At 36.0% G+C, this 24,425-nt stretch overlaps 1 protein-coding gene across 1 annotated transcript in view; it reads right to left on the minus strand.

Moving 5' to 3' along the window:
• Window positions 1-23,848, minus strand: part of FAM174A (family with sequence similarity 174 member A) — a 44,110-nt gene extending 20,262 nt beyond the window's left edge. Inside the window, exons 1-2 of the mRNA XM_050794406.1 lie at window positions 23,221-23,848; window positions 2,335-2,469 (exon numbers count right to left, since the gene is read on the minus strand). Of these exons, the coding sequence (XP_050650363.1) occupies window positions 2,335-2,469; window positions 23,221-23,654 (569 nt within the window). The 5' untranslated portion in view covers window positions 23,655-23,848. The remainder of the gene's footprint in view (window positions 1-2,334; window positions 2,470-23,220) is intronic.
• Window positions 23,849-24,425: the final 577 nt, after the last annotated feature.

A 24,425-nucleotide genomic window follows, 5' to 3' on the forward strand; every position in this document is an offset into this window, starting at 1 on the left:
ACTATAATCTTAATTATTTCCCTCATTCTGCTAATTTTAGGCTTAAAGTGTTTTTATTTTGCCACTTTCTTAAAGGGTAAAGCAAGGTTGTTTATTTAAAGTCTTTTTTCTTTCATAACATCAGCATTTATTGCCATAAACTTCTCTCCTAGCAATGCTTTTGCTGCATCCCATAAGTTTTGTTATGCCATTTTTTTTTTTTGGTCTTAAAATAGCTTTTAAAATTCCCTTTGATTTCCTATTTGACCCAGTGATTGCTCAAGAGTGTGTTGTTCAATATATTAATCTAGTCTTTCGTTGCTATAAAGACATACCTGAGACTGGGTAATTTATAAAGAAAAGAGGTTTAATTGTTTCATGGTTCTGAAGACTATACAAGCATGGTGCTGACATCTGCTTGGCTTCTGTGGAGGTATCAGGGAGCTTTTACTCATGGTGCACGGTGAAATGGGATCAGGTACTTCAAATGGCAAATACAGGAGTAAGGAGGAACAGGTGCTACACACTTAAAACAACCAGATTTCATGAGAACTCACTATCATAAAGACAGCACCAAGCCATGAGGGATCAGTTCTCATGATTCAAACATCTCTGACAAGACTTCAGTTCCAGCATGGAGGGTTACAATTGACACGAGATTTGGCCTGGAGGTATATTCAAACTGTATCTTTTAGTTTCCACATATTTATATTTTTTTCCTGTTTTCCTGCTGTTATTGATTTCTATTTCTATTCCATGGAGGTTGGAAAAGATACTTGGAATAATTTCAATCTCCTTAAAGTTGTTAAGACTTGTTTTATGACCTAAAATGATTTATCCTAGAGTGCATCCCATGAGCACTTGAGAAGAATGTGAATTCTTCTGCTGTTGGGTGCAAAGTTCTGTATATGTCTGTCAGGTCCATTTGTTCTATAGTGCTGTTTAAGTCAGCGGTTTCTTTAGTGATTTTCTGTCTAGATATTCTATGCATTATTGTAAGTGGGATATTAAAGTACCATAAATTATTTCATGACTGTCAATTTCTTGCTCCAGATCTGTCAATATTTGCTTTATAATTTAAGTGCTCTGATAGAGTCACACTAATTGTCATATCTTCCTGGTGAATTGACTCTTTTACTATGTAATGATCTTTTTTTTCTGTCGCAAGAGATAGTTTTTGACTTAAAATCTAATTTGTCTGATAAAAATTTGGCAACCCCTGCTTTGTTTTGGTTACCATTTGCATGGAATATCCGTTTTGTCCCTTTTCTTTCATCTTGTGTGTGTCTTTAATTGAAAGTGAGTTCCTAATGGACAGATGTAATTGTTTTGTTCATGTTTGCCTACTCAGGCTGTAATACTATCAAAATGTATGCTTGATGAACATATTTTCATTAAATGAATAAATTATCAGCATTACTAAAACTTCCTTTAAGTGTGTGTGTGCGCATATATAAACAGCTTAGATAGATAGATGGATAGACAGATATATAGATACAGATATATAGGACTTAGTAGTCCAATTTTTGTTGAGTCATCTTCTTTTCTGTAATCCTAAGAGATTTGTTTTCTTTGCATTTGTACCTGACTCTGCACTCTAATTCTCCTTCACCCAGTAATCCTTCTGGATTCCAAGATGGCTTTCCTTATTAGGTTGAATCTTTGTTGCCTTTTTTCCCATTCTATTTACATTGGCATTTATTCTATACTCATGTCATTTTATTTATCTGAACCTCTTAGGAAAGGTCTTAACACTTAGTGAGAATAGATTTCAGTATAGTTGTTACAGCTGTATGATCAGACCATAAACAATTAGTCCCCCAATTCTGCAAGGCAGCACTATTTGCAAACACTAGAACCCAACTAAAAACAAAATATCTTCAGAATACGAAAAGGAAACTAAGTTTACTAAGTATTTCTCTCACACACCACACACACACACACACACACACACACACACACACACCCAAGTTAATACATATTGCAAGAATGAAGGAATTAATGGGTCCTAGGGAATAACTGGGTGATGAAATAATCTGTACAACAAAACCACATGACACAAGTTTACCTATGTAACGACCCGGCACTTGTACCCCTGAACTTAAAATAAAAGATTAAAAAAAAAAAGAAATTTTTAAAAATTATTTTGAGATGGTATTCTATTGTTTGTATCTATTTCAGCAAAACAATGTGAATATGAGCTATGGGGTAGATAGCAAAAAGAACTTCAGTAAACAGAATTGAAGAAACTGTGTTGGAATACAAGCTGTTAAATGAACGTCTATTTTACTTCTTCAGTTTACTTGTCAAGGACTTGCTTCCTGATTCATGGAATTAAACTATTGGAATACTTACCTTCGAGGATGATTGGCATCAAACAATGTGTTGTCATCATCCTCATCATCTTGTTCTAAAGGTGTCAATTCCATATTTTCTATGTTAGTGTCCAAAACTCCGTATCTCCTAGTCTTTCGGTTTCTTCTTCTCATCCTATCAAATAGAACAAATTAATGAATAAAAATTATTTAATATGGCATAGATGATCCTTAGTGTCTATTTATTTGTAAAATAAAATAAATTATTATTCTGTTTCTGACATAGAAAGCACTCAATATCAGAAGGGTTACATTTCAGATATGCAACAAATTTACCACCTAGGATTAAACGTTATGAGACAAAACCTACTCCTACATGTTTATGTGCCATCGCCTGTTTCTTCTGTCTGACATACTCTCTTCTCCTTGTCAACTGATGGTGCCGACAAATAACTTTTAAGCCTTAGTTAAGGTACTGTACTTTAAGTCTTAATTTTTAAAGGCTTAGGTCAGGTACTTCTTTAGCGAAACCTCCTGCTCCAGCCTTTTCCCCATGTTCTTCATGCTTTCTTACCACTGTTTAGATGTCCCTGTCAAAAACTGTATGTATATGCATGTTCACAGACTAAACTGATACCCCACAACTCTAGCTGCATACCAGAATTACCTAGGAGTATTTTTTAAAGTCCCATGTTTAGGCCCTAACTGAATCAAAATGTACAGCAAAAAGAACTAAATATCAATAGTTTGTTGAGGTTCTACATGTGATTCCAATGTGATATAAACCATTATCTGAGATCAGTGGTTCTTGCAGTGTGGTTCTCTGGATCAACAGAATCACAGTCACCTAGGAACTTACAAGAAATGCAGATCTTCACGGCTAGCCCAGACCTAGCGAATGACAAACTTTGAAGATGGGGCCCAGAAACCTGTGTTTTAACAAACATCTCTTAGGCTTTTGATGCATACTCAAGTTTGAGAACCACTGGCTTAGTGAAATTGAAAAGATTCAAGGGTGCTTACATTCATTATTATTAGCTGTATGTATGAAAACTCAAGATTTAGAGTCCTACTTCCAGTTTGTGTCTCAAATAACTTGTTCTTTTCCTTCAAATCATTTACCTTAATTTGCATTCCTATGTGCTGATGTATATGTTTATGTGGTGTTTATTCATCAGTCTCTCCCAGTAAGTTCTCTGAGGGCAGCAACCAAGTCTGTTTTATTCACCACTATATAACCACTTTCTAGCACAGTGATGTATCAATTAAGATGTTCCTCAGTTAGTTGCTGAGGCTCTGAGTGACTTCTACCTTGGCAACCAAAACTATGACCCTGCAAGGAATGCCTAAGTCATCTCCAAACCAACAACTTCAACTCCACACACAGCAAAATGTATTTCACAAGAGTGTCCACTGGAGTTTGAAAACAAAATAGAAAATATTTCAGTCAGTTATCACAAATAAAATCCGTTTGCATAAACTCTGATTTACTCTGTTCGACATAAGTGGGATAAGAAATACTTGGGCTATAACATTAACTGTAAAGAGCAACATGAGCCTCTTCAAACATGCCAGTGAAGCCCCTGGAAAACAAACTTACCTGCAACAAATACTTGAGTCTTACTAAGCAACAGGTATGATATTAGCTTCTGGGTGTAAAGTGCCTGGTCTCAGGGTTAAAATTTACAAAATGTTACTAAGTGTGAACACAAACCAAGAAAATTTCCACCGGTCATTACCTATAGAGCTGTCTATATACACGTCTAAAGTGACGGCACAGGAAACAGAGAGTTAAGCATAGTATTTAAAGTTACAAATGTAACTAATGAAAGGGTCAGTAAATATTAGTACTAGCAAAAATGAAGTAGTATGAAATACAAAGTACGCTTTCTTTCATAGTGAGAAATTAAGTATGTTTAGGTTGTCACATTAACAAGTATGTGTGTGTGTGTATGTGTGCCCACACACCCACACACATCATGTAGACCAGAGGTCTAAACTTTCTCTGTAAAAAATTAGATAGTATTTTATGCCCTGCAGGACACACTCTGCTACATATTCATTTAAATTTTTGTTTTGTTTACCACCCTTAAAATATATATAGATGGATGATTGATAGATAGACAGATAGACAAAACATTCTTGGCTCTTAGGCCTTACCAAAACATCAGCAGAAGGAATTTGGCCTGTGGGCCATACTTTGCTAACCTCTGATTTAGACTTACGGAAGTAATTGGCAAACAAACAAAGGAAAGAAATAATAAATGTATTGTCTTTAGAAAGTAGAAATAGAAAAACAGTCTGGGCATGGTGACTCAAATCTGTAATTCCAACACTTTGGGAAGCCAAGGAGGGCGGATTACCAGAGGTCAGGAGTTCATGACCAGCCTGGCCAGCATGGTGAAATCCTGTCTCTAGTAAAAATACAAAAATTAGCTGAGCATGTTGGGGTGCACCTGTAATCCCAGCCACTCGGGAAGCTAAAGTAGGAGAATGGCTTGAACCTGGGAGGCAGAGGCTGCAGTGAGCTGAGATGAAGCCACTACACTGCAGCCTGGCCGGCAGAGTGAAGACTCTGTCTCAAAAAAAAAAAAAAAAAAAAAAAAAAGAGAGAGAGAGAGAGACAGAAAACTAGAGGAAAGTTAGTTGACTATTCGTGCTTTTGAATCATATTATTTAATGATATCTGCATGCAATTGTTTCATTTTAAAAAGTGATTACATAAGAGTGAGTGAAACTAGTTGGAAATATAAGTTAAGGATATTGAGAGTTAAAATTTCTCTTTCCTTTTGTCAGTCTTTTGCTAGTTTTTGAAACCATATGGGTTCCAAACATTTTGACATTTTTAGTCAATAAAGTTAATGTCATGTGAAATTATTTTTGGAAATAAACTAGATTCTCCCAGGTCATATATATCAAACAGTTAATATGTTAACCTGTCATTGTTAGTCACAGGACAGGTTGGCTAGTCTTAAAACAAACAAACAAAAAATGATACGAATGTAGGGCTTAAAGACTTTAACATTCTGCTCATCTTATGTTCTTCTCTACATTTAAAGTCTTTAATGATTCCTAATCTTACAATAAGCAGTCAAACTAATTTGCCTAATAATACTATTTTCCCTATCTGTGTATAGCCTAAACATTTGGCTGCATTGGTTTGGACATTTTATTCTTTATTCTATCCTTTAATTTAAACGTGTATGTAAATACTATCTTCTAAAAATGAATCCAAATTCTTTAGAAACAAGAACCTATTTCATATATAAATACAGAATATTGTTAGGCATCAGAGAAATGGGTGATGTACTTATAATCTAAATGAATTTACTGTTTTAGTATATGTACTGACTCATCCAAGAATGAGTAAAAAATGCGGTATGTTATTAAATAAAATTTAAACCAGAAATGTAATTTCTCTAAAAATGTCTTTGCTCTGTTCAAAGATATAGGGAGTGATAATTATGTGGTCATACAGCTACATGGACACATAAAAACATCAACTATGATAAAACACATACACTCTATTACTATATGGGGTGATTCATCTCAACGAAGAAAAAGAAAAAAAATTATAAAGCTTTCAAATAACTTGGGTGATTCAACAAATACTACTGAAAATACTAACAAACATTAAGTATAAAATAAAATACACATTAAAACACACCAAAATTTTAAGTTAAAAGGCTACTTTGTCTTTTAATATGCATTGTGTATTATTAAAAAAAATAAAAACGAGAGCTTTAATATTTATGCAATTTTAATAGCCATGGTTCTTTTCTTATAAATGAATGTCTTCATTAGGCTTATGACACCCAAACTCATCTACATGTGTGTTGACAATTACATATATATTATACACACACATGTAGATATAGACAAATATATGTACACTTTTCTACTAGACATAGTAAATGCATTTGGAAATGCAGAAACAAATTTTGCCAGCTTCTAATAAAAATAAAAATAGAGACTTTACACATTTGCACAGAGGAAAGTATGGAAGCCTGAGCAGGCAAAAGAAAAAAGCTATATGATTACTCATATAGAATTATATTCACTCATCACCTGGTATGCACAGATAAATGATCCTGGTCAGATGCTTTCTAGGTATTCAAGTTAATATTCAAATAGCTGCCTTAATATAGATGCAGATTCCTTAATGTTCCAATACACTCAGGTTGGTAAGAACTATTTCTCTTCCAATAACATGTATATAAGTTAGAGTATCAAAATAAAACTAAATCACTAAAGTAAGTTTGATAAAATTTTATGTAAAAATATATGATGCCACATAAAATAAACACAACAGAATAAAATTCCATTTCATTTCATTGCTCTATGAAAGGGAGAACACTGATCAGTGTAACTTGCTGTGGCTTGATATATCCACCTGATTTAAGTTTGCTGTAATTTGTTGTATCTACCTGATTTGATATTTTCCCTTCTGTTTTTTTTTTTCAAAGCTAGCCTGAAGAATATATTATTTACTATTCACACACACATACACACTCCCTTATGTGGTTAGACATAATGATGAAACAGTAAATAATAATCTATAACTAAAACAAAATTTTTTTCTTGACTATTTTTAGAAAAAAGTAAACTAGTGACCAAGAATAAATGTGAAACTTTCTTTACCCCTGAAACATAAATGAATAAAAATTAGAGAACCACAATTGTAGTTGTCTATACTTTTCATCAGGAAGTCCAACCCAATTGAATATATGACACATAGTAAAAATTCTTTTGAAGAATTTGATATCATTCTCATCTTTATTCCCCATTTCCACAACCCAATCCATCAGTTGTTACTTCCACTTCTTCAAGAATCAGATACTAATAAGGGATGTGTCTGCATGTTACAGGTTGAACTGTATCCTCCAAAAATTCTTATGTTGAAGTCCTAATCCCCGGTACTGCAAAATGTGACCTTATTTAGAAACAGGGTCTTTATAGAGGTAATCAAGTTAAAATGAGATCATTAAGGTAGGCCCTCATCCAATGTGACTGATGTCCTTATAAACAGGGAAATTTTGGAGACAGACACGCACACAGGCAGAACGCCATGTGAACATGAAAATGTCATCAAAAAGATCAAGAGAGGCCTAGAACAGATCCTTCCCTCACAGATCTCAGAAAGAACCAGCCCTGTTAGTACCTTGATTTTGGATTTCTAGCCTCCAGAACTGTGAGACAATACATTTCTGTTAAGACAGCCCACTTGTACTTTTTTGCAATAGCTCTAACAAATTAATATAGAATACAAGAGAATTGTTAGGGAAGGGCCTATGAAGGATAGAGAGAGAGAGAAAAGCGAAAATAGAGATCTTACAATGGGTAATAGAGGTCTGACACCTGTGAAAGAGTAGAAAGGAAGGACGACCAGCTAGAAAGAGTTGTAGCTTGAAGTGCAGTTCTGGAAGAGTCTTCACCAGGCCAGTGGCATGTCTGTAAGCAAAGGTTGCCCATTAGTGGAGGTCCCTGTTAGTCAGGATGGCCAGGTTCTGCTCCACTCAGTCATCGGCTAGGGACAAGTTTAGGGGTTATTGTCCTGGCATGAATGCTGTGATGGACCCAAATCTGTGACAGCAGGAGGATGTCAACCAACTTTGCTTCCTGTAGCATGTTCTCTTGAATGGAAGTCTGATTAGTGTATCTCCACGGCTGCCACAATCACAAGGTATTATTGATTGTATTTCCTAAAAATAATTTAAATTCATTTATATTGCTTCACCATACCACTGCTGTCCTCTCATCTCTTCCTCTGCCGATTAAAATAGCTTCCTAATTCACTATCTCTACCTACTCTGGTCACCCATTAACCTTCCCTTCATTCTCTAAAACCTTCAATGGTTTCCTATTACTCAACATTAAGTAATGAGTCTATAATATATGGCCTACAAAGATGAGCACAAGATGGACCATGTTTTCATCTTTAGCCTCATCTTGTTCTTTGCTCCACATTCCACTCCAGGTTCTGAACTCCAGCCACATAGCCTTCTCTCAGTCCCTCATGATGGCCGTGCTTTCTCTGCTATTGGCCTCACACTCTTCTCCCACCCACCACAATACTGTTGTGTGAATGCCTGCTCATCTTTCAGCTTAAATATAACTTCCTCAGGAAACCCTTTTCTGCTCTACCTAACTAGGTCACAGATGTCTACTATTGGCTTCCACTGAAACTATATACATGTCCTTTAAAGTGCTTATGAACAGTTCACTTGTATACCTATTTAAGTAACTGTTCGTCATCCCTACCAGACATTTGATTTTGTGAGAACAGGAGCTGTATCTATTCTTATTCACCACAGTAGCCACAGCACACAACTTCTGTCATAAAGTTGATGCCTGATAAATATTGCTAAATAAATTAATTGACTAAAATATATAGATGCACAATATTTCTTCCATTTTCTCTGTATAAGAAAGATATCTAAAATTTTATATATAAATTATCACCCTTGGAATAAAACAAGCCTGAAAAAACATCATTTCCAGATACATACCACAACAAAATCTAAGGGAGCTAGCCAAATTTAAAATCATAATATGAACCTCTGGAGGTAACAGCTTCCTGACTCAGGACAAAAAAAAAAAAAAAAAGTACTAGGATATTTAAAAACATTAAACATGTACTCACATCAGGAGCTCTAAGATTTCATTTAGGATGTTTTAGGTATGGTCCAGGCAACTGTCATACTCTAACCCAACTAGAATCCCTAATATTTAGCTTGTATCCTATGCTGAGGAGTTTTATTTTTGTCCTTTTGGTATGTAGATTTACCATATTCTAAAAACACATATTCTAAAAACATATTCTAAAAGTATATCCTTCATATATACTACAAATAACTGAAGTTTATCCTTTCAAAAGCCAAACTGGCTTTTTGTACTACTTTTAATTTCTCAGCATTCTATATGGAACCATATTCAATGCTAAAGATATTCCTGCCATCCTATACAGAAGAAAATGAAATTTTTTTAAAGTCTTTTTTTAACCTCTCAGGATCATTATAATTAGTGACCTTGATATAAACTCTTAGGAGCTATTAAAATGCATGTGACTCCATGTTGAAGTTTGCAGATTGTACTTTTGAATTCCTTTAGCATTTTTTCATATTATTTAAAACCCCTCTCCATTAGCCTGATAGTTATCAAGCTCTGTCCCTACCACAATCTTGACCACGTGTATCGTTAACTAGAAAGTTCCTCCAACGAGGTATCCTGCTACTGCTGAATTCTAATAAAGTGTTTACTGCTAACACCCAAAGGTCAACAACAACAAAAAAATCAAAAGCATGTTCATGAATGTTCAGGACACTGTAACCTTGTTTTCCTTGATAGATACCTTTTTTCTCCCAACTCCTTGCAATTCAGCACATACAATCAGTTCCTGTGCTTAGATTTGTCTCCTGTTGAAGGCATGTTGGCAGACACCCCCAGGTAAAGTAAATCCTAAATCAGTGTTATATAGTTTGGCTTTGAAGTATTCCATATGAAAGTATGTAACATATAGTTTCCTTGTCATATCTCCTCTTTGTCTTGACATGGATTACTTTGTCTTCCCTTTTAGGCCCTAAGGCTCAGGATGTGAGACTTGATAATTCTTCTGACCTCCATTTCTAAAAATTTAGCATGAATTTATTTCCCAATCAACCTTAAAGTCCTAGCTACAGTTCAGTACCCCCCAAGATTCATCTTTTGTAGCCCCTCACTGGCTCTATGACCAACCTTTCATTCCCCTTACACTGACTCTATCTACAGCCCTGTCAGTTCTACCATCTTGCTGATTATAGCTTTAGCAGTCAGGTACCACAGATATATATACATAGATACATACACATATATATACATATATAAATACACAGAGATTTAAGTTATACATAATACAAATATACATATATTTATAATATATAACAATATTTGTATATCTACATATTTAAAGCTTCTATTTCATAAGTGATAAAGTTAAAGTATAAAAATGAAAATAGTGACAATATTAATAGTTTATGAGACAGAGGTATTAAAAACATTATAGTAAAACTCCCCAGATAAATTGTAATTGGAATTCCAGATGAAAAAACATGCAATTAAGAAGAGCTGATGTTTTCTGTGCATGCACATACACCAGGCATTAAGCTAAACGGCTCATAAATATTACCTGATCCTCATGACAGTCCTGTAGGTTAAGTGCCTTCATTTCATCCACAGAAAGGCAGAAATTAGAGAAAATTAAATGCGGGACAGTGAATGGTAGAGCTAAGATTCATACACAAGTAATTTGACTACTGAATCTGAGTTTTAGAATATTGAGACAAAATGTATTCCTAATGAATCTAAGTAATTTTAATGAAGGTCAAAAAATTAGGTGAAAACAGTCTGCTAAACTTCAAAACAACTATCTCGCATTATACCAGACTAGATAATTGTTTTAGTTGAGCTATATTTTCTAATTCATCCTTATGTAGTAAAAGTAATAATAATAACTTGGCAGCTACTCACATTAACAAGTATAATTATGTTGTTTTGATTAGTTGTTGTTCTGATGAGTCTCTCTCTTAATTTTGATCACTATAATAGAATCTGCTTTGTTTAGAGGCAACTTTCTTCTTCTGGCTTAACAGAACCATGATTTTGTTTAGAGGGCAATTGAGCCCAGCCCTTAAGTACATAATGGCCATAATAACTGATTCAAACCAATCATGAAAATATAATTTTCCTTTTGCCAGTCATTGTCTAGGAGTAAGCAGATGAAGCAGTTCAGAAAAATGAGATGGAAGGGCGTGTCTCTGGTAGTGGGGTTTCCAGGAAAGATTTTTCTCCCTGATTAAAAAACAAAATAAAAGGATAGAGAAGGCCTCCCTTCTTGCTTAAGATACTATTGAGTGAGAACATAATATTTAGAGCAGAGGTAGGCATCCTATAGAAAGGCAAGCGTGGAAAAGTACGGAATTCTTAATAATCTCCCAAAGTCACTGAACCAAACCTGGGCCTATTCATATACATGATAAGTAAATGACAACAACAAAATATTTCCTTGTGTTTAACTCACTTTAAATTGGATATTTTATTATTTATAGCTAAAAACCTCCTAACTGATAAGGACACTTAACATATTAGTTTATCTGAGCCACATTGCTATTGTATATCATCTGGATGTATCTTTCCTTGTGATACTCTTTAAGCATCTTTCAGGCAGGTTCTATCAGCAATCCTCCACTTTGAATAAACCAATCAAATGTTTTATCAGCAATTTTCAATCTTAAATAACATTGCCACCAAAAAGCTCACTAACTTTTCACAGCTTCATTTTATACTTGTTTTCTCAGCTTAGCACACTTTTCCCATCTGCTTATAGATCATATCATTCCCATCACATTGTCTCAGAGATTTGGCAGCCCAAATTGAAGAACATGACTGTTTTCAAACTGGGCTCTTCAGTGTCCTAGGTTTCTGTGGAGGTATGGCCAATCAGTGCATTATTGCTTTTAGTTAGTTTATATATTAGGATCCCACCATTAAAACAATATGGAAATCTACATTATTAAAACAATGCACAAGACATGGTATCATGGAAACTGTCATGTCCACTGTCCCTAGACCTCAGAAAAACTGCTCCACTCATACTTTTTTAATGAATGGGCAGAAATGGTTAATCATATTTTCTACCATGACAAATCACTTATTTCCACTGATAACTAATACAAGCCTGGGATGAGCACCTTTCTAAACTAGGACTGTCAATCCCTATGCTAGATTGTGACGGATGATGTGGCCTAACTCATAAAGATAAGATAAACCAATCAGAATATCAACGTTGGGAAGTCAATATGGAAGAAAATATGCACATATATATGCACACATGAACATGAGTCAGTTGTAATGGGTGATAAAGACTAAAGGAGTCAAAATGACATCATATAGAATAAAGAGTATGACAAGTCATAGTAGATCACAAGAAAGCAAAAACTCAGAGAAGCCAGAAGCCATGGGATAGAAAAACATCTACACACTAAGCAGTGGACAGCGAGAAGAAAATAAAAACAGGTAATTAAAGAGTAGATGCATTTCGTTGATTGTTTATGGCAGCATCACTTTTTGAAGAACTGAGATAGTTTTGCAATGGGTATCAATGTGTATCTGGTATAGTGCATATAATAAGATAAGATAGCAAAGGGAGATAGTGCAGACCAAGCTAATGGCAAAAAGTATTAACTGTGTATTATTTCCAGGCTCAATAGAAATTTGTTTTACTATTTTTCAAGATGCAAATTCATACCAATGAAAGAGTAAACATATAATCAATCAATTCAAGAACTCACTGAATAATATAGAAGAAATGGCAAAAGTAGAGTTCAAACTCTGAGTTCTGCAGGAGCTTGGGCACTCTTCCAGCAATATGACTTTTGGTCTATCACTTCATATGGCAGATATTATTAGTGTTCATCAAATCTTGACCTCCATTCCCCTGCCCCCTACACATAGTACCTACTCACTTCCCATAGGAGCCTCATGACTTGGACTGGTTAATAAAACATGAACAGATGTAACTGTGCCATTTCTAGGTTAAGGCGTTTGAAAGCTCCTGTGCATTCTCTGGTGTCTCTCACCAAGCTCTGACAACTGTGAAAGACATATGTTGGCATGGCAAGACCAAACATTAAAGCCAGCTAAATTGCTGTTACCACATGGAGGACAACTGTCTTGGAGGATAGCCCAAATCTGCAGCTGAATTTTCTTAAAGAATAAATAGAATTTTATTGTGTCATGGCATTTAGATTGAAGTTGTTTGTTCAACTGTAGCTTGTACTATACTGATTAAAATACGTAGCTTCTCATATAAATTTCCTAATTTGAAAAATTATCTATTCACCTCAGAGTTGAGGCTGAAATAAGATAACATTTATCAAATAATTTTATAAGGTTTTTTGTATACATCTATATAAATTTAAGGTATCTACAGTATACATAATGACAGGAAAAATAATAGTTCCTTTAAACAAGATCTATAAGTGATAACACAAGGTTAAAATTATGTCATATGTTTTATTAACATGTAACATATATTAATAATGTGAAGTTTGTTCTATATATTTCAGTAATAAAAAAGTTAAAACTAAAACTATTATATTAACTAGAGGAATAAAGGCATGCATGGAAAATTACACATATGCTCATATGTATGTAAATAGCACAGAAACGCAGAGACAGTTTTATCTTTTGGATGTTTTGCTTTACTATTGAGATGACTGGTGAATACATAAAATTACAGTATAAAATCAAATCATAGTATATATTACCACTTTTACATTACAAAAGCATAATACAGTTTGGCTATACAGAAAGAATTGACATTACATGCCAGTCAAAATCTTACAACAGTCAACATCTTCATGTTTTTCTACGAATTTTCAACTCTATACCAACTTCTTCTTCCAGAAAATAAAAGGATTATTAAAGAATATAGCAATAAAAATCTCTCCAAAAATGCCAAGGAAAACCTGATTTCTTAAGAAAGTGTCTTCAATTACTATAAGATTCTCAATTTATGATTTAAGTATTTCTATAGATATGTTTTATATCATACTGAACAATGCAAATTACCAACATATCTTTCAACCCAATTTCAAAATTTATCATATTTCTCATATTTTAGAAAAGATCAAACCTAAGTAATTTTTTAAATGTAGTCTTCACCAAAGATAAAATTAAAATCAAATGCAATAATATAGAAGAGAAATACCAAAAAGGGCATTGGAGATCATGACAAAAGAACTCAAGAACTTTGAAGAGTAGGAGTAGAGGTGACACTCAAGGTATTTAGCTATTTAACAACTGGCAGGGCATAAGGACCATCTAGTTAGAACAGATGTTTGCTGTAGCAATGGGTCCAGGAACACTGGTAGAGTGTATTGGTAGATACCACCTGAGCATTGCTACCAGTTGATAGTAATGTTCAAATGCTATTGATTTTGTTTTCAGAAAAACTTTACAATAACTCACCAGAAGCATCTCAATCTAGTTTCTCCATTGTGTCCCACATTCAACCTCTATCAATTACAGAGGAACGCATTTTCTGGTTGTACTCTAATACCCCTAGGACTGCAGTCATGTTAGATATACATTGGTGAATAATCTACACATTATCTTGGGTAAATACATGCAAATAATATACACCTGTTAAAAAAATTGACTTCTCTACACAACCATATATCATGAGGTTCCAGTATGGAATTGAAATGAATTAAAATGACTACATTATTGCACGACTGATGTTAACACCTCTCTCACACAGCTACCTCACATTTCTAATCTTCATTTACATGTTTTGATTTCACATATAGTATTTATTTTCTATTCTTTTCCTTTCTCTTTCTTTCTCTCTCCTATTTTCCTCCTCCTCCTTCCCCTCCTCTGCCTTCCCCTCCCCTCCTCTTCTCTCTCTCTCAATCTCTCTCTCTCTCTCTCTGTCTCTCGGATCTCATCTATTTCTGGGATGCAGGGGTATGAATGCAGGGGTATGAGCTTGACTTCCTGGACTCCAGTGATTCACTTCAGTTTCTTGAGTAGCTGGGGCCACAGGTTACCACAACTAGCTAATTTTTTCCTTTTTTTCTTGTTAGTAGAGATGAAGTCTCGCTATATTGCCCAGGCTGGTCTCAACCCCTGGATTCAAGCAGTTCTCCTGGCTTAGAATCCCAAAATGCTGGGATTACAGGTATAAGCCATCATATCAAGCCTGATATATTATTTCTTATTTCCTTTTGATATTAATTCAGAAAACACGTGAAAATTTACTATTTTCTAAATAAGGCATAAAGAGCAAACAGTGTAGAAAAGAAGACAGAAGCAGAACCAACTATTATAGTCCACTGGAAATAATGTCATAATACAGGTATTCTCAGAATGGTCTGGAATCACAGAGATTTCCCAGTAGAGTACATGTTCCATTTCATCTTCAGAGACAACCAGGAGTTAAACAAGAAAAGAAAGAAAGAATGCAAAGAATTCCACTCCTTGAAAAATGTACTTCCATAAACATATAGTTCGTTAGAGATTGGAAGACAAGATAAAATAAAAAATGATGGTCGGTAGTCCCAGCTACTCGGGGAGGCTGAGGCAGGAGAATAGTTTGAACCCATGAGGTGGAGGTTGCAGTGAGCTAAGATTGTACCACTCTACTCCAGCCTGGGTGACAGAGGGAGACTCCATATCAGAAAGAAAAAAAAAAAAAATCTGATTAAGGAGCTAATTAAATACTCAACTAAAGAGTATGAACATTTATCCCATGAAATGCCATAGAATTGTGCTGTCCAATAGAACTTTCTGCAATGATGGACATATTCTGCATTGTTCTGTCCAATACAGTTGCCACTAACAACATGCGATTATTTAGCCCTTAAAATGTGGCTAGTCGGCTGGTGAAGTGGCTCACACCTGTAATCCCAGCACTTTGGGAGGCCAAGGCTGGCAGATCACTTGAGCTCAAGAGTTCAAGACCAGCTTGGGCAACATGGCAAAATCAAATCTCTATAAAAAAATACAATAATTAGCTGAGTGTGTTGCCATGTGCCTGTAGTCCCACCTACTCGGAAGGCTGAGGTGGGAGGATGGCTTGAGCTCGGGAGCAGAGTTTGCAGTGAGCTGAGCCACATCTTGTCTCTAAAGAAAGAAAGAAAGAAAATAAATGCAGCTAATGTATCTAATGGACTGGAATTTTACATTTTATTTTTCATTAACTTTTGTTTGTTTGAGGCAAGGTTTTGCTCTGTCACAAAGGGTGGAGTGCAGTAGTGTGACCATGACACACTGCAGTCTTGATACCCTATGCTTGAATGATCCTCCCACTTCAGCCTCCCAAACATCTGGAACTTATAAGCCTGTACTACCATACCCAGTATGTGTATATACATATAGATTACACACACACATATATATACACATATACATGTATCTCCATACATATATGTGTGTGAATATATTTTATATATACATACACACACACACACACAGACACACACACACACACACACATAGTATAGGCAGGGTCTCACTATGTTGCCCAAGCTGGTCTCAAACTCCTGGACTCAAGAGATCCGCCCACCTTGGCCTCCCAAAGTGCTGGGATTACAAACATAAGCCACTGTGCCCAGGTAACATAAGTTTTTAAATAGCCACCTGTACCTAGTGGCTACCATATTGGACAGTGTGGCCATAAAGGACTATAAGCACACACATAGTATGACAGATTTACATCTCAGAGGGAACACCATCTGTTCAGTGTGGAAGGTAAATTGTAAGAGAGACAAGTGAAGTGGAGAAAAGTTAGAAACAATAGCACAATAATCTAGTGATGTGAACCTAAACTAATGTAAGGTCAATTGAGCTCACAAAGCAGTAATGTAGTCAAGAAATATTTAACAATTGAAATTGGATGACTGTATGTGAATCGTAAGCAAAAGAGAGACATGGGATGACTCAGGTTTCTAGTTTGAGAAACTGTGTAGATGATGGTGTTATTCACCTTACAGAGTGCAGCAAGATTTGTCCAGGGATAAAAATGATTGTTTCAAGCTTAAATTTGAAAACAAGTCTGAATTATCTATCCAGTAAGAAGTTGGCTGGCTATACATGTCTGTAACTCAGAAAGTAATTAACAGCTTAGAGGTGGCCATTAAGGAAATGAACTTTGGATGGATCACCCAGGGAACATGGACAGTGAAAGCAGAAAGAGTTAAACGGTCCAGAAAACACTGTCAGTTGGGAGGTGAAAGTCATTCTCTTCCACAAAAATTCAATGCATCTCATTATATTCTAGGAATCAGACTGGGCCTTTAGGGACCAAAGAGGAATAAGATAGAGGCCCTGCTCTCCAGACATTAGCTTGTAGAAGAGTGCTAATTAGGAAGAAGAGTTCATGGAATAAGAAATTCATGAAGAAGCTGGGCATGAAATACTCAAGGAGGTAAGAAGAAAACCAGAAGAGATGTCTCAGAAGTCAAAGTAAGAACCAGTGCACTCAGTACTACAGAAAAGAGGGGAAAATATCCATGAAACTGAGATAATGTGCTTAGTAATCATCTTCTGCATGATTAATTCTAGAGTGGTAGAATTAGATGCCAGACCACAAAAAGTATAAAAGAATGAAAGGAATGGAAATGGGAACACTTCAGTGGAAAATCTCTCTCCTGTCCTATGATAAGAGCTTTATTTAGATTCCCTCCTTCATGTCTTCTTAGGTATCTTCCTTTCCCGTATCTTCAATATTTCCTTCTGTCCTGGCTCTTTCCCCACTAATGGCATTTAAACAAGACTGGATAGTCCATTCTTAAATGGACCCCTTTCTACAGCTCTCATCCAATACTTCTCCCTGCCTGCACAGTTAAGAGTGAAATGAAATATATCCAAGGAGAAAAGGTCAACTGAAAATAGATTCAGTTACGGGGCAAGTTTGTAAAAGATTTATGCTGATTAGAGATAAATATTTCAGTCTTCTATACAAATATAATAGTTTTTGTTATGCTATTAAGTGACTTTTCAGATGACCTTGTCTAATAGGAATGATATTTAAGAGCAGCCTTCTCCAAATAGCTTGATCTCTTGCTGCCATATTCCCAAAAGTTTAGTTTATTACCACAAAAAGCAGCGGTACTCCTTCACTAGATAAGCTCTTTGAACACAAATATGATGTCTTTATTATCTTTGAAGTCCTAATATTCAGAACAGTTTGAGAGATGTATCAGTCATTCAAATTTATCAGAAACAGATTTGTGTGGGTTTAAAGGTGGCCCATATGATAACTTGTCAAACTACTTCTTTACATAGTCCACATTCAGCATTGTCCTACAAATCTCCTGAGCCAGGGTGTCATATAAGCAAATGGCTGTTGATGTGGTGAGACAAAGATCCCCTCAGCTCTTGAGATCACTAGGCAGGGTCTATGGTAGATAGTATCAGGGCAAGTAGTCTCAAACATTTACCCGGTATAGATATCAATGTCTGTGTGTGGCATTACATGAGCAAGCATTACTCTGGCCTCAATACCCCTAACAAATTAGTATATCTTCACTTTTACCTCCCAGAACTGCACATATGACAAATATCACTTAAAAACAGAGCATTCTATCACTTTACACTGACTGCTGACATATCAGTTATGTCATCATCTTGGTATTTTGGCACCTGACTACATAGCAAACTAACTTAACACTTCAAAATATTTTAGGTGTATGAGCAAACATTTTGTGAAGGGAAGTTTCATCTTTGCAAAAAAAAAAAAAAAAAATCATTACTTGAGAACTTGTGCTTGTTAAATACATTTCCAAGTTTCTGGGTTTCTTTATATATAAAACATTTGACATACACTGCCTAGCTAAAGAAATAATGGCAAACCAGTACAATTTACACATGTTAGGAAAACTCCACTTTCCAAGGAGATATAAACAATTATAATGGAAGTTTCATGAAGGCAGGGACTTTCCTTGTGCACTACTAATCCTCATCACAGAACTTAGTAATGGCATGGAATAGGTGGTAAATAATATTTACTGAATTAGTGACAGTCACTAAATACATAAATGGTTAAATAGTCAAAAGTACTCCTGGTTTTGCTTAAATTAAGTGATTTCTATGGATGTTTTATAATTTTGTAAATAGGGCTGGAACCACAGGACTTCTAGGAGAAAAAGAAAACTTAACTCATATTCTTAAGTAACCAGACAAAAGAGAAATGTTGATATAAATATAAACTCACATACATAAATCATTAGTGACTTGCTCCACTAAGGTGGAAATACATGTGACCATATTAACAGATGTTTCTTTAAAATATTACCATTCCCTGACTATGTCTAGCAAATCAGGAAAATCTTTGGATGAGGGAAGGAATGTAGGGAGTTGAGGTAGGAAACGACATTATTTCACCTTGGCACAAACATGATGATCAATAAATGTTAACTCATTTTTCAAAAAGGTAAAATTTGGAGGTTTAACATCCAACAAAATCATATATTTTAAACAGAAAGGCACTGGGCATACACTATTGACTTTATTTTTCTCCATAAATAAGCTAGCCATCTTTATGTGCAATATCGCTTTAAACTGGTTACTTTAAAGGATCACAGGAAGCAGCATGATGATTGAACATGTTAGGTAAGTTCCAGCAGAGCTGGGTTTGGGCAGGTCCTACCGGTGCACCCTTGGGCAAGTTATTTAACCTTGCTCAGCCTAAATTTCCTCACTAAGAATGATATTACCTACTTTGAAGGTTTTTGCAAGAATTTCAAACTGCACATAAAGTACGTAGCATTATATCTGATACATAAATTATCAATTATTAACTATCAGCTATTAGGATGATAAGTAAAAGCTCAAAAATGATCTTTCAGTTACAAAGTATGGTTCTTCGAAAAAACCTAGTGTTGTGTCTTAGCATATAGGGCTAGGTAAGAATTCAAATTAAATTAATATTCTGTATTTCCTATATACTATGTGTTAATAGGATTTGCATTTTAATGCCCTTTCATAGCATCCTTTATGTACTTATCTATGTGATTATTTGGTTAATGCCCCTCTGCTCCTCTAGTATGTAAGTGTTATAGATGCAGAAATGTTTGTTTTGCTCAAAACTGTGTCCCCAGTGCACAGTACTGGTCAGTTGAATAAATACTGACTGCTTACAAAAAAGTTAACATAATAAATTTCATGCTCATCTCCACCATATGTGCATGAGCACCATATTTTCTTGAAATTGTAAGAGACTTGCTAAAGAGCATAGAGTTTTTTTTTTTTTTTAAAGTAGAGGATTAAACTCTAAGCATTGATTGCCTTCCAATATACCAAATTGAATAAAAAATGAAAAACCAGCAATGACATGGCATGAAAAAGGAAATAATTCCCTGCATGAAAAAGGAAAAATTCCCTGCTTTTAAGGTAAGAATCATTATTCAGTTATGACAAAAATTCCTTTATATAATTACCATACGTGCTCAAACTAACAACCATCTAGAGTGATTTCCCCATATCCCCGCTCCCTGGCCTTATATATTTTACTGTGAATGTCCTACTGAGAGGAAGAAAATAAAAGTATTAATTGAAATCTTCACATTTCTTTATTCTGTCAGCAAATAGCAATTATCCTTAAATTTCCAAATCCTTACCACCTACCTGTTCAGCAATATAATACATGAAGAGTGCTCATCCATTAGGCAACTGCTTATTCAGTGCCCATCATATACTGCACATGATGTTCAGCACTGAGGATACAGGGGAGAATAAGACAGACAAGTCTCTTCTCATAGAGATTAAGTGTTCATTTTAGGAAATCTACTTTGTCCCTACTGTGTTCCTTGCACATAAATATACATATGTTTTGTATTTCTACAGTGAGAATATGACTGTTCTTTGGAATGTTTCCAGACTCAAAAAGGAAGTTATTATTACCTACGTATTCACTAAATGAATTAGATTAACAAAACTATTTGAAAGTCTCATGTGGTTCGATGTAATAAAATTTTACAAGTAAAATATTTTTCTGCATCACCTCAAATCAGTTAAGAAAATAATGATTTTGGCCCATTCTTCTTGCTTGGCACAAATAACTAATTTCAGTGCACTGTCATACATAGTTTGAAAATGGTAGCCAAAATGAGCATTCACCAAGATAATGAAGAAAACTATAATCTGGAAGCAAAAAGTGTGAGTTCTGAACACTGCGCAGACACTGTTAGCATCATTCAAGCTTTGGATGCCAGGCAGCCAACTAAATGTAGGACTTGGACTGCATGAATGTGTTAGATGCTGGTTAAAGAATGCAGTTTTTATTAGCCATAGTTCAGAATTTGGCTGTTAACACACATCATGTTACCAAATCATGCAATAGGATCAGATTGGAAAGATTGTATCTGTCCAAGTTTTACAACAATAATGACAGAAAATCAAGGTAATAAATATGTGTATTTAAAATTATTTAAAAGGTGGAAGCAAAAGAAAAAAAAAAGCAAGGAATATTCCCCCCAAATTATCATTATTCTATAATTTACATGTATAAGAGATATAACACTCAAGGGGCCATGCATTTTTATAGAAAATATATATAGACAGCAGTAAATAACAGTTATATAGTGAGGAAAATAATTTGTTTCAATATTCTTTTAATCTTTCTTTACATTAAGAAGAAAGTTTCAATTTGGTGGCAATATTCTTTTAACACTTAGAGTGTGAGTGCAGATTTGCTGGCCTTTGTGAACCAACAATATCTAGCTCAAATAATATTGCTTACACATGTGGTTCTCAAATATTGCTTACACTCATGGTTTTGGATTTCTTTACATTCTTAAAATTGTTCAGGAACTCAAAAGAACTTATATTTATGTGAATTACACATGTCAACTTTTAACATATTAATTAAACTTGAGAAAACCTATACGTATCAACTGATTTAAAATAATAGTAAACACATTACAGGTTAACATAACCTTTATGAAAAACAACTATTTTTCAAAAAAGAAAAAAAAAGGTAAAAAGAATGACATTTAGATTTTTATTTCCAATTCCCTTTAATATCTGACTTAAAGTGATAGGAGTAGATAAAAAATAGAAACAAAAAATAGGAAACAGATTTTTATATTTACTTCTGCATTAAATCCTTTGCAATGTGTTGTTTGGTTGAAGCATATAAAGTAATTCCATCTTCACACAGATATAAATTTGGAATGGAAAGAAACATTGTAATAGCCTTTTTATATTTGAGTGGTTATTCCTTTATGATACTACTACACCAAAGCTTGACAAGCAGTGTCTTAAAGATTAGTTGCAATGTGGAATCTGAAACAATATCAGTGAACTATTTGTACCCTATAAGCCTGTAACAGAATGTATTATTTTGAAAATAGTTTTAATACTGTAGGTCCCCTGAAGAGGTCTAGTGAAACTCCCAACTGTGTGGTTCCCTGGCCCACATGTCAGGAACTACTGGCTTACACTATTTTTTAACCAGTCAAGTGATGGTGATGTTGGTTTTCCACTCATGATAATAACGACTTGTTTAAAAGGAAAGTTTGGTTTTAAATAATCAGTTTAAAGAAATATGTTAAATTACAATACAGAGGGTAATTATGGGAAAAACGTGAAGTAATTTTGAAAACAATAAACACAATCTGCAAACCTACCCTCTACACTTATGTTATAATGAAGGAAACTGCTAGACAGCTTTCCCTCACCTTGTGTCTTTACTGGCTTCTAATGGTGAGGTCTTGGCTCTGTATGTCAAATCTTCAGGAAGGTGATTCTCAACTAATTAGGTATAAGTGAATTACTTAGGTGGCAGATTAAAGGCCAACACTAGGAAACACTGATAGTAAGGAAGAACTTTTCTTCTCCTGAATTTTATAAAAATAAAATATCCATAAGGCACCCCCATATTACTATTAATCCACTCAAATATATATTGATTTCCTATTAAGTGGCAGCACTGTACAAATAATTTGTAAGACTCACAAACCTACTAAATAGATATCATGTCTTTCAAGACTTTGCATTCTGATAGGCACAATTTTGACCAGTTAGGTATACAAAAATGTAGACTAGAAAAGTAGAAATATTACAAGACAGAGTAGTCAAAATTCTAGGGAATAAAGATTATCTTCACTTCAGAGAAAGGGTGTCCTTTGAGGCTGACGTGGGTCATAGGTCAGATGAAGAGATTTGGAGGTAAGGCACTAATTTATAAACAAAAGGCAGCAATCAGTTATAGGTTTAAACTGCTCCAAAGGTAACAGGCCTTTAAGAAGGTCAATGTCATATTCTTAGGCATGAGTCCCTGATGCTGGGGAAGGGTAAAGGGTCATAGAAGTCAGCCTTGCTGGAGATCACTGGCCTGCGTATCTCAGGCCCACGGGGGTGCCCCACCGAGGCTTTGCCTCACCTGACCGTCCTGACCACGAAGTACACCAGCACCGCGCCGCTCACCACCATCAACACGGTCAGGGCCCGCTGGGTCATGGGCTTGTCGCCAGGGTTGGGGCTCACAGCAAGGCCGCCACCCACTGAGCCTTCCCCGGCCTTCCCTCCGTGATCGTCCGCCTCAAGCCCGGCCACAGGGCTGCTTCCATTGCCTCCCTCGGAGCCCTGCGGCCCCGCAGCTTCAGCCAGACCACGGCCCGGCTGCTGGGCAGCGGTAGGGCCCGGTGGCAGCGGCGGCAATGTCCGTGGTCTAGGGTCAGGAGGCCCAGGACCTTGCGCGGCCTCGGCTGCCTGCAGCAGGACTGCCAGGGGCCCGCTTAGCTCAGGCAGCAGCAGCAGGAGGAGGACGGAAGCCAAGAGGTGGCTGAGACAGCAGCAGCACTGCGAGGCCTTCATCGTTCCCGGACCGCGCTCTCACCACCCGGAAGCTGCCGCGCCCGCCACCCTGGCTCCAAGAGGGACCATGGGCGCGGTGGAGAATGAAGCAGAGGTGACCAAACGCCAGGGAGAGGCCCGGTCGTGGCAGGTGGCAGAGGCTATAGCAGTGGCAGCTGCCTGGAGGACCGGAAGTTCGTACATCTCAGCGGCCACTGGTGCTAAGGACGCCTTCGGTTGCTAACTGGTAGGGGCAGGGTGCACTTGGTGACGTCAGAGCCCCAGCGCCTAGTGCGCAAGCGCACTTGTGTAAAAAGCGAGGAGGTGAGCGTTCTGAAAGCTTTGCTCTTTTCACTGTTAGTGAGGAGCGGTCAAGGATGCTTATTAAGAAAGTAAGTAGACAAAAAGAGATTGTGTAACATGTACAGCAACCCTCTCATGCAGGAACCCAGAGAGATTGGAAACTCATTTTCTGAATTCATTTGTGTCAAACTGCAATAACACATTTAATCTGTAAGCCAGAAGGGCTTAGTTTTCCTCAGCTTGATTACAAGCTTTAAGCAGGCTTTTTTCCCTGCCTATGGATCCCTGACCTCCCTTTCTAAAGAGCATTTACTTGTGATGAGTTCATGTCCTTTGCAGGGACATTGATGAAGCTGGAAACCATCATTCTGAGCAAACTATTGCAAGGACAGAAAACCAAACACCGCATGTTCTAACGCATTGGTGGGAATTGGACAGTGAGAACACTTGGACACAGGATGGGGAACATCACACTCCGGGGCCTGTCGT

This window comes from Macaca thibetana, chromosome 6 (genome assembly GCF_024542745.1).
Source record: "Macaca thibetana thibetana isolate TM-01 chromosome 6, ASM2454274v1, whole genome shotgun sequence".
Classification (NCBI taxonomy): domain Eukaryota; kingdom Metazoa; phylum Chordata; class Mammalia; order Primates; family Cercopithecidae; genus Macaca; species Macaca thibetana.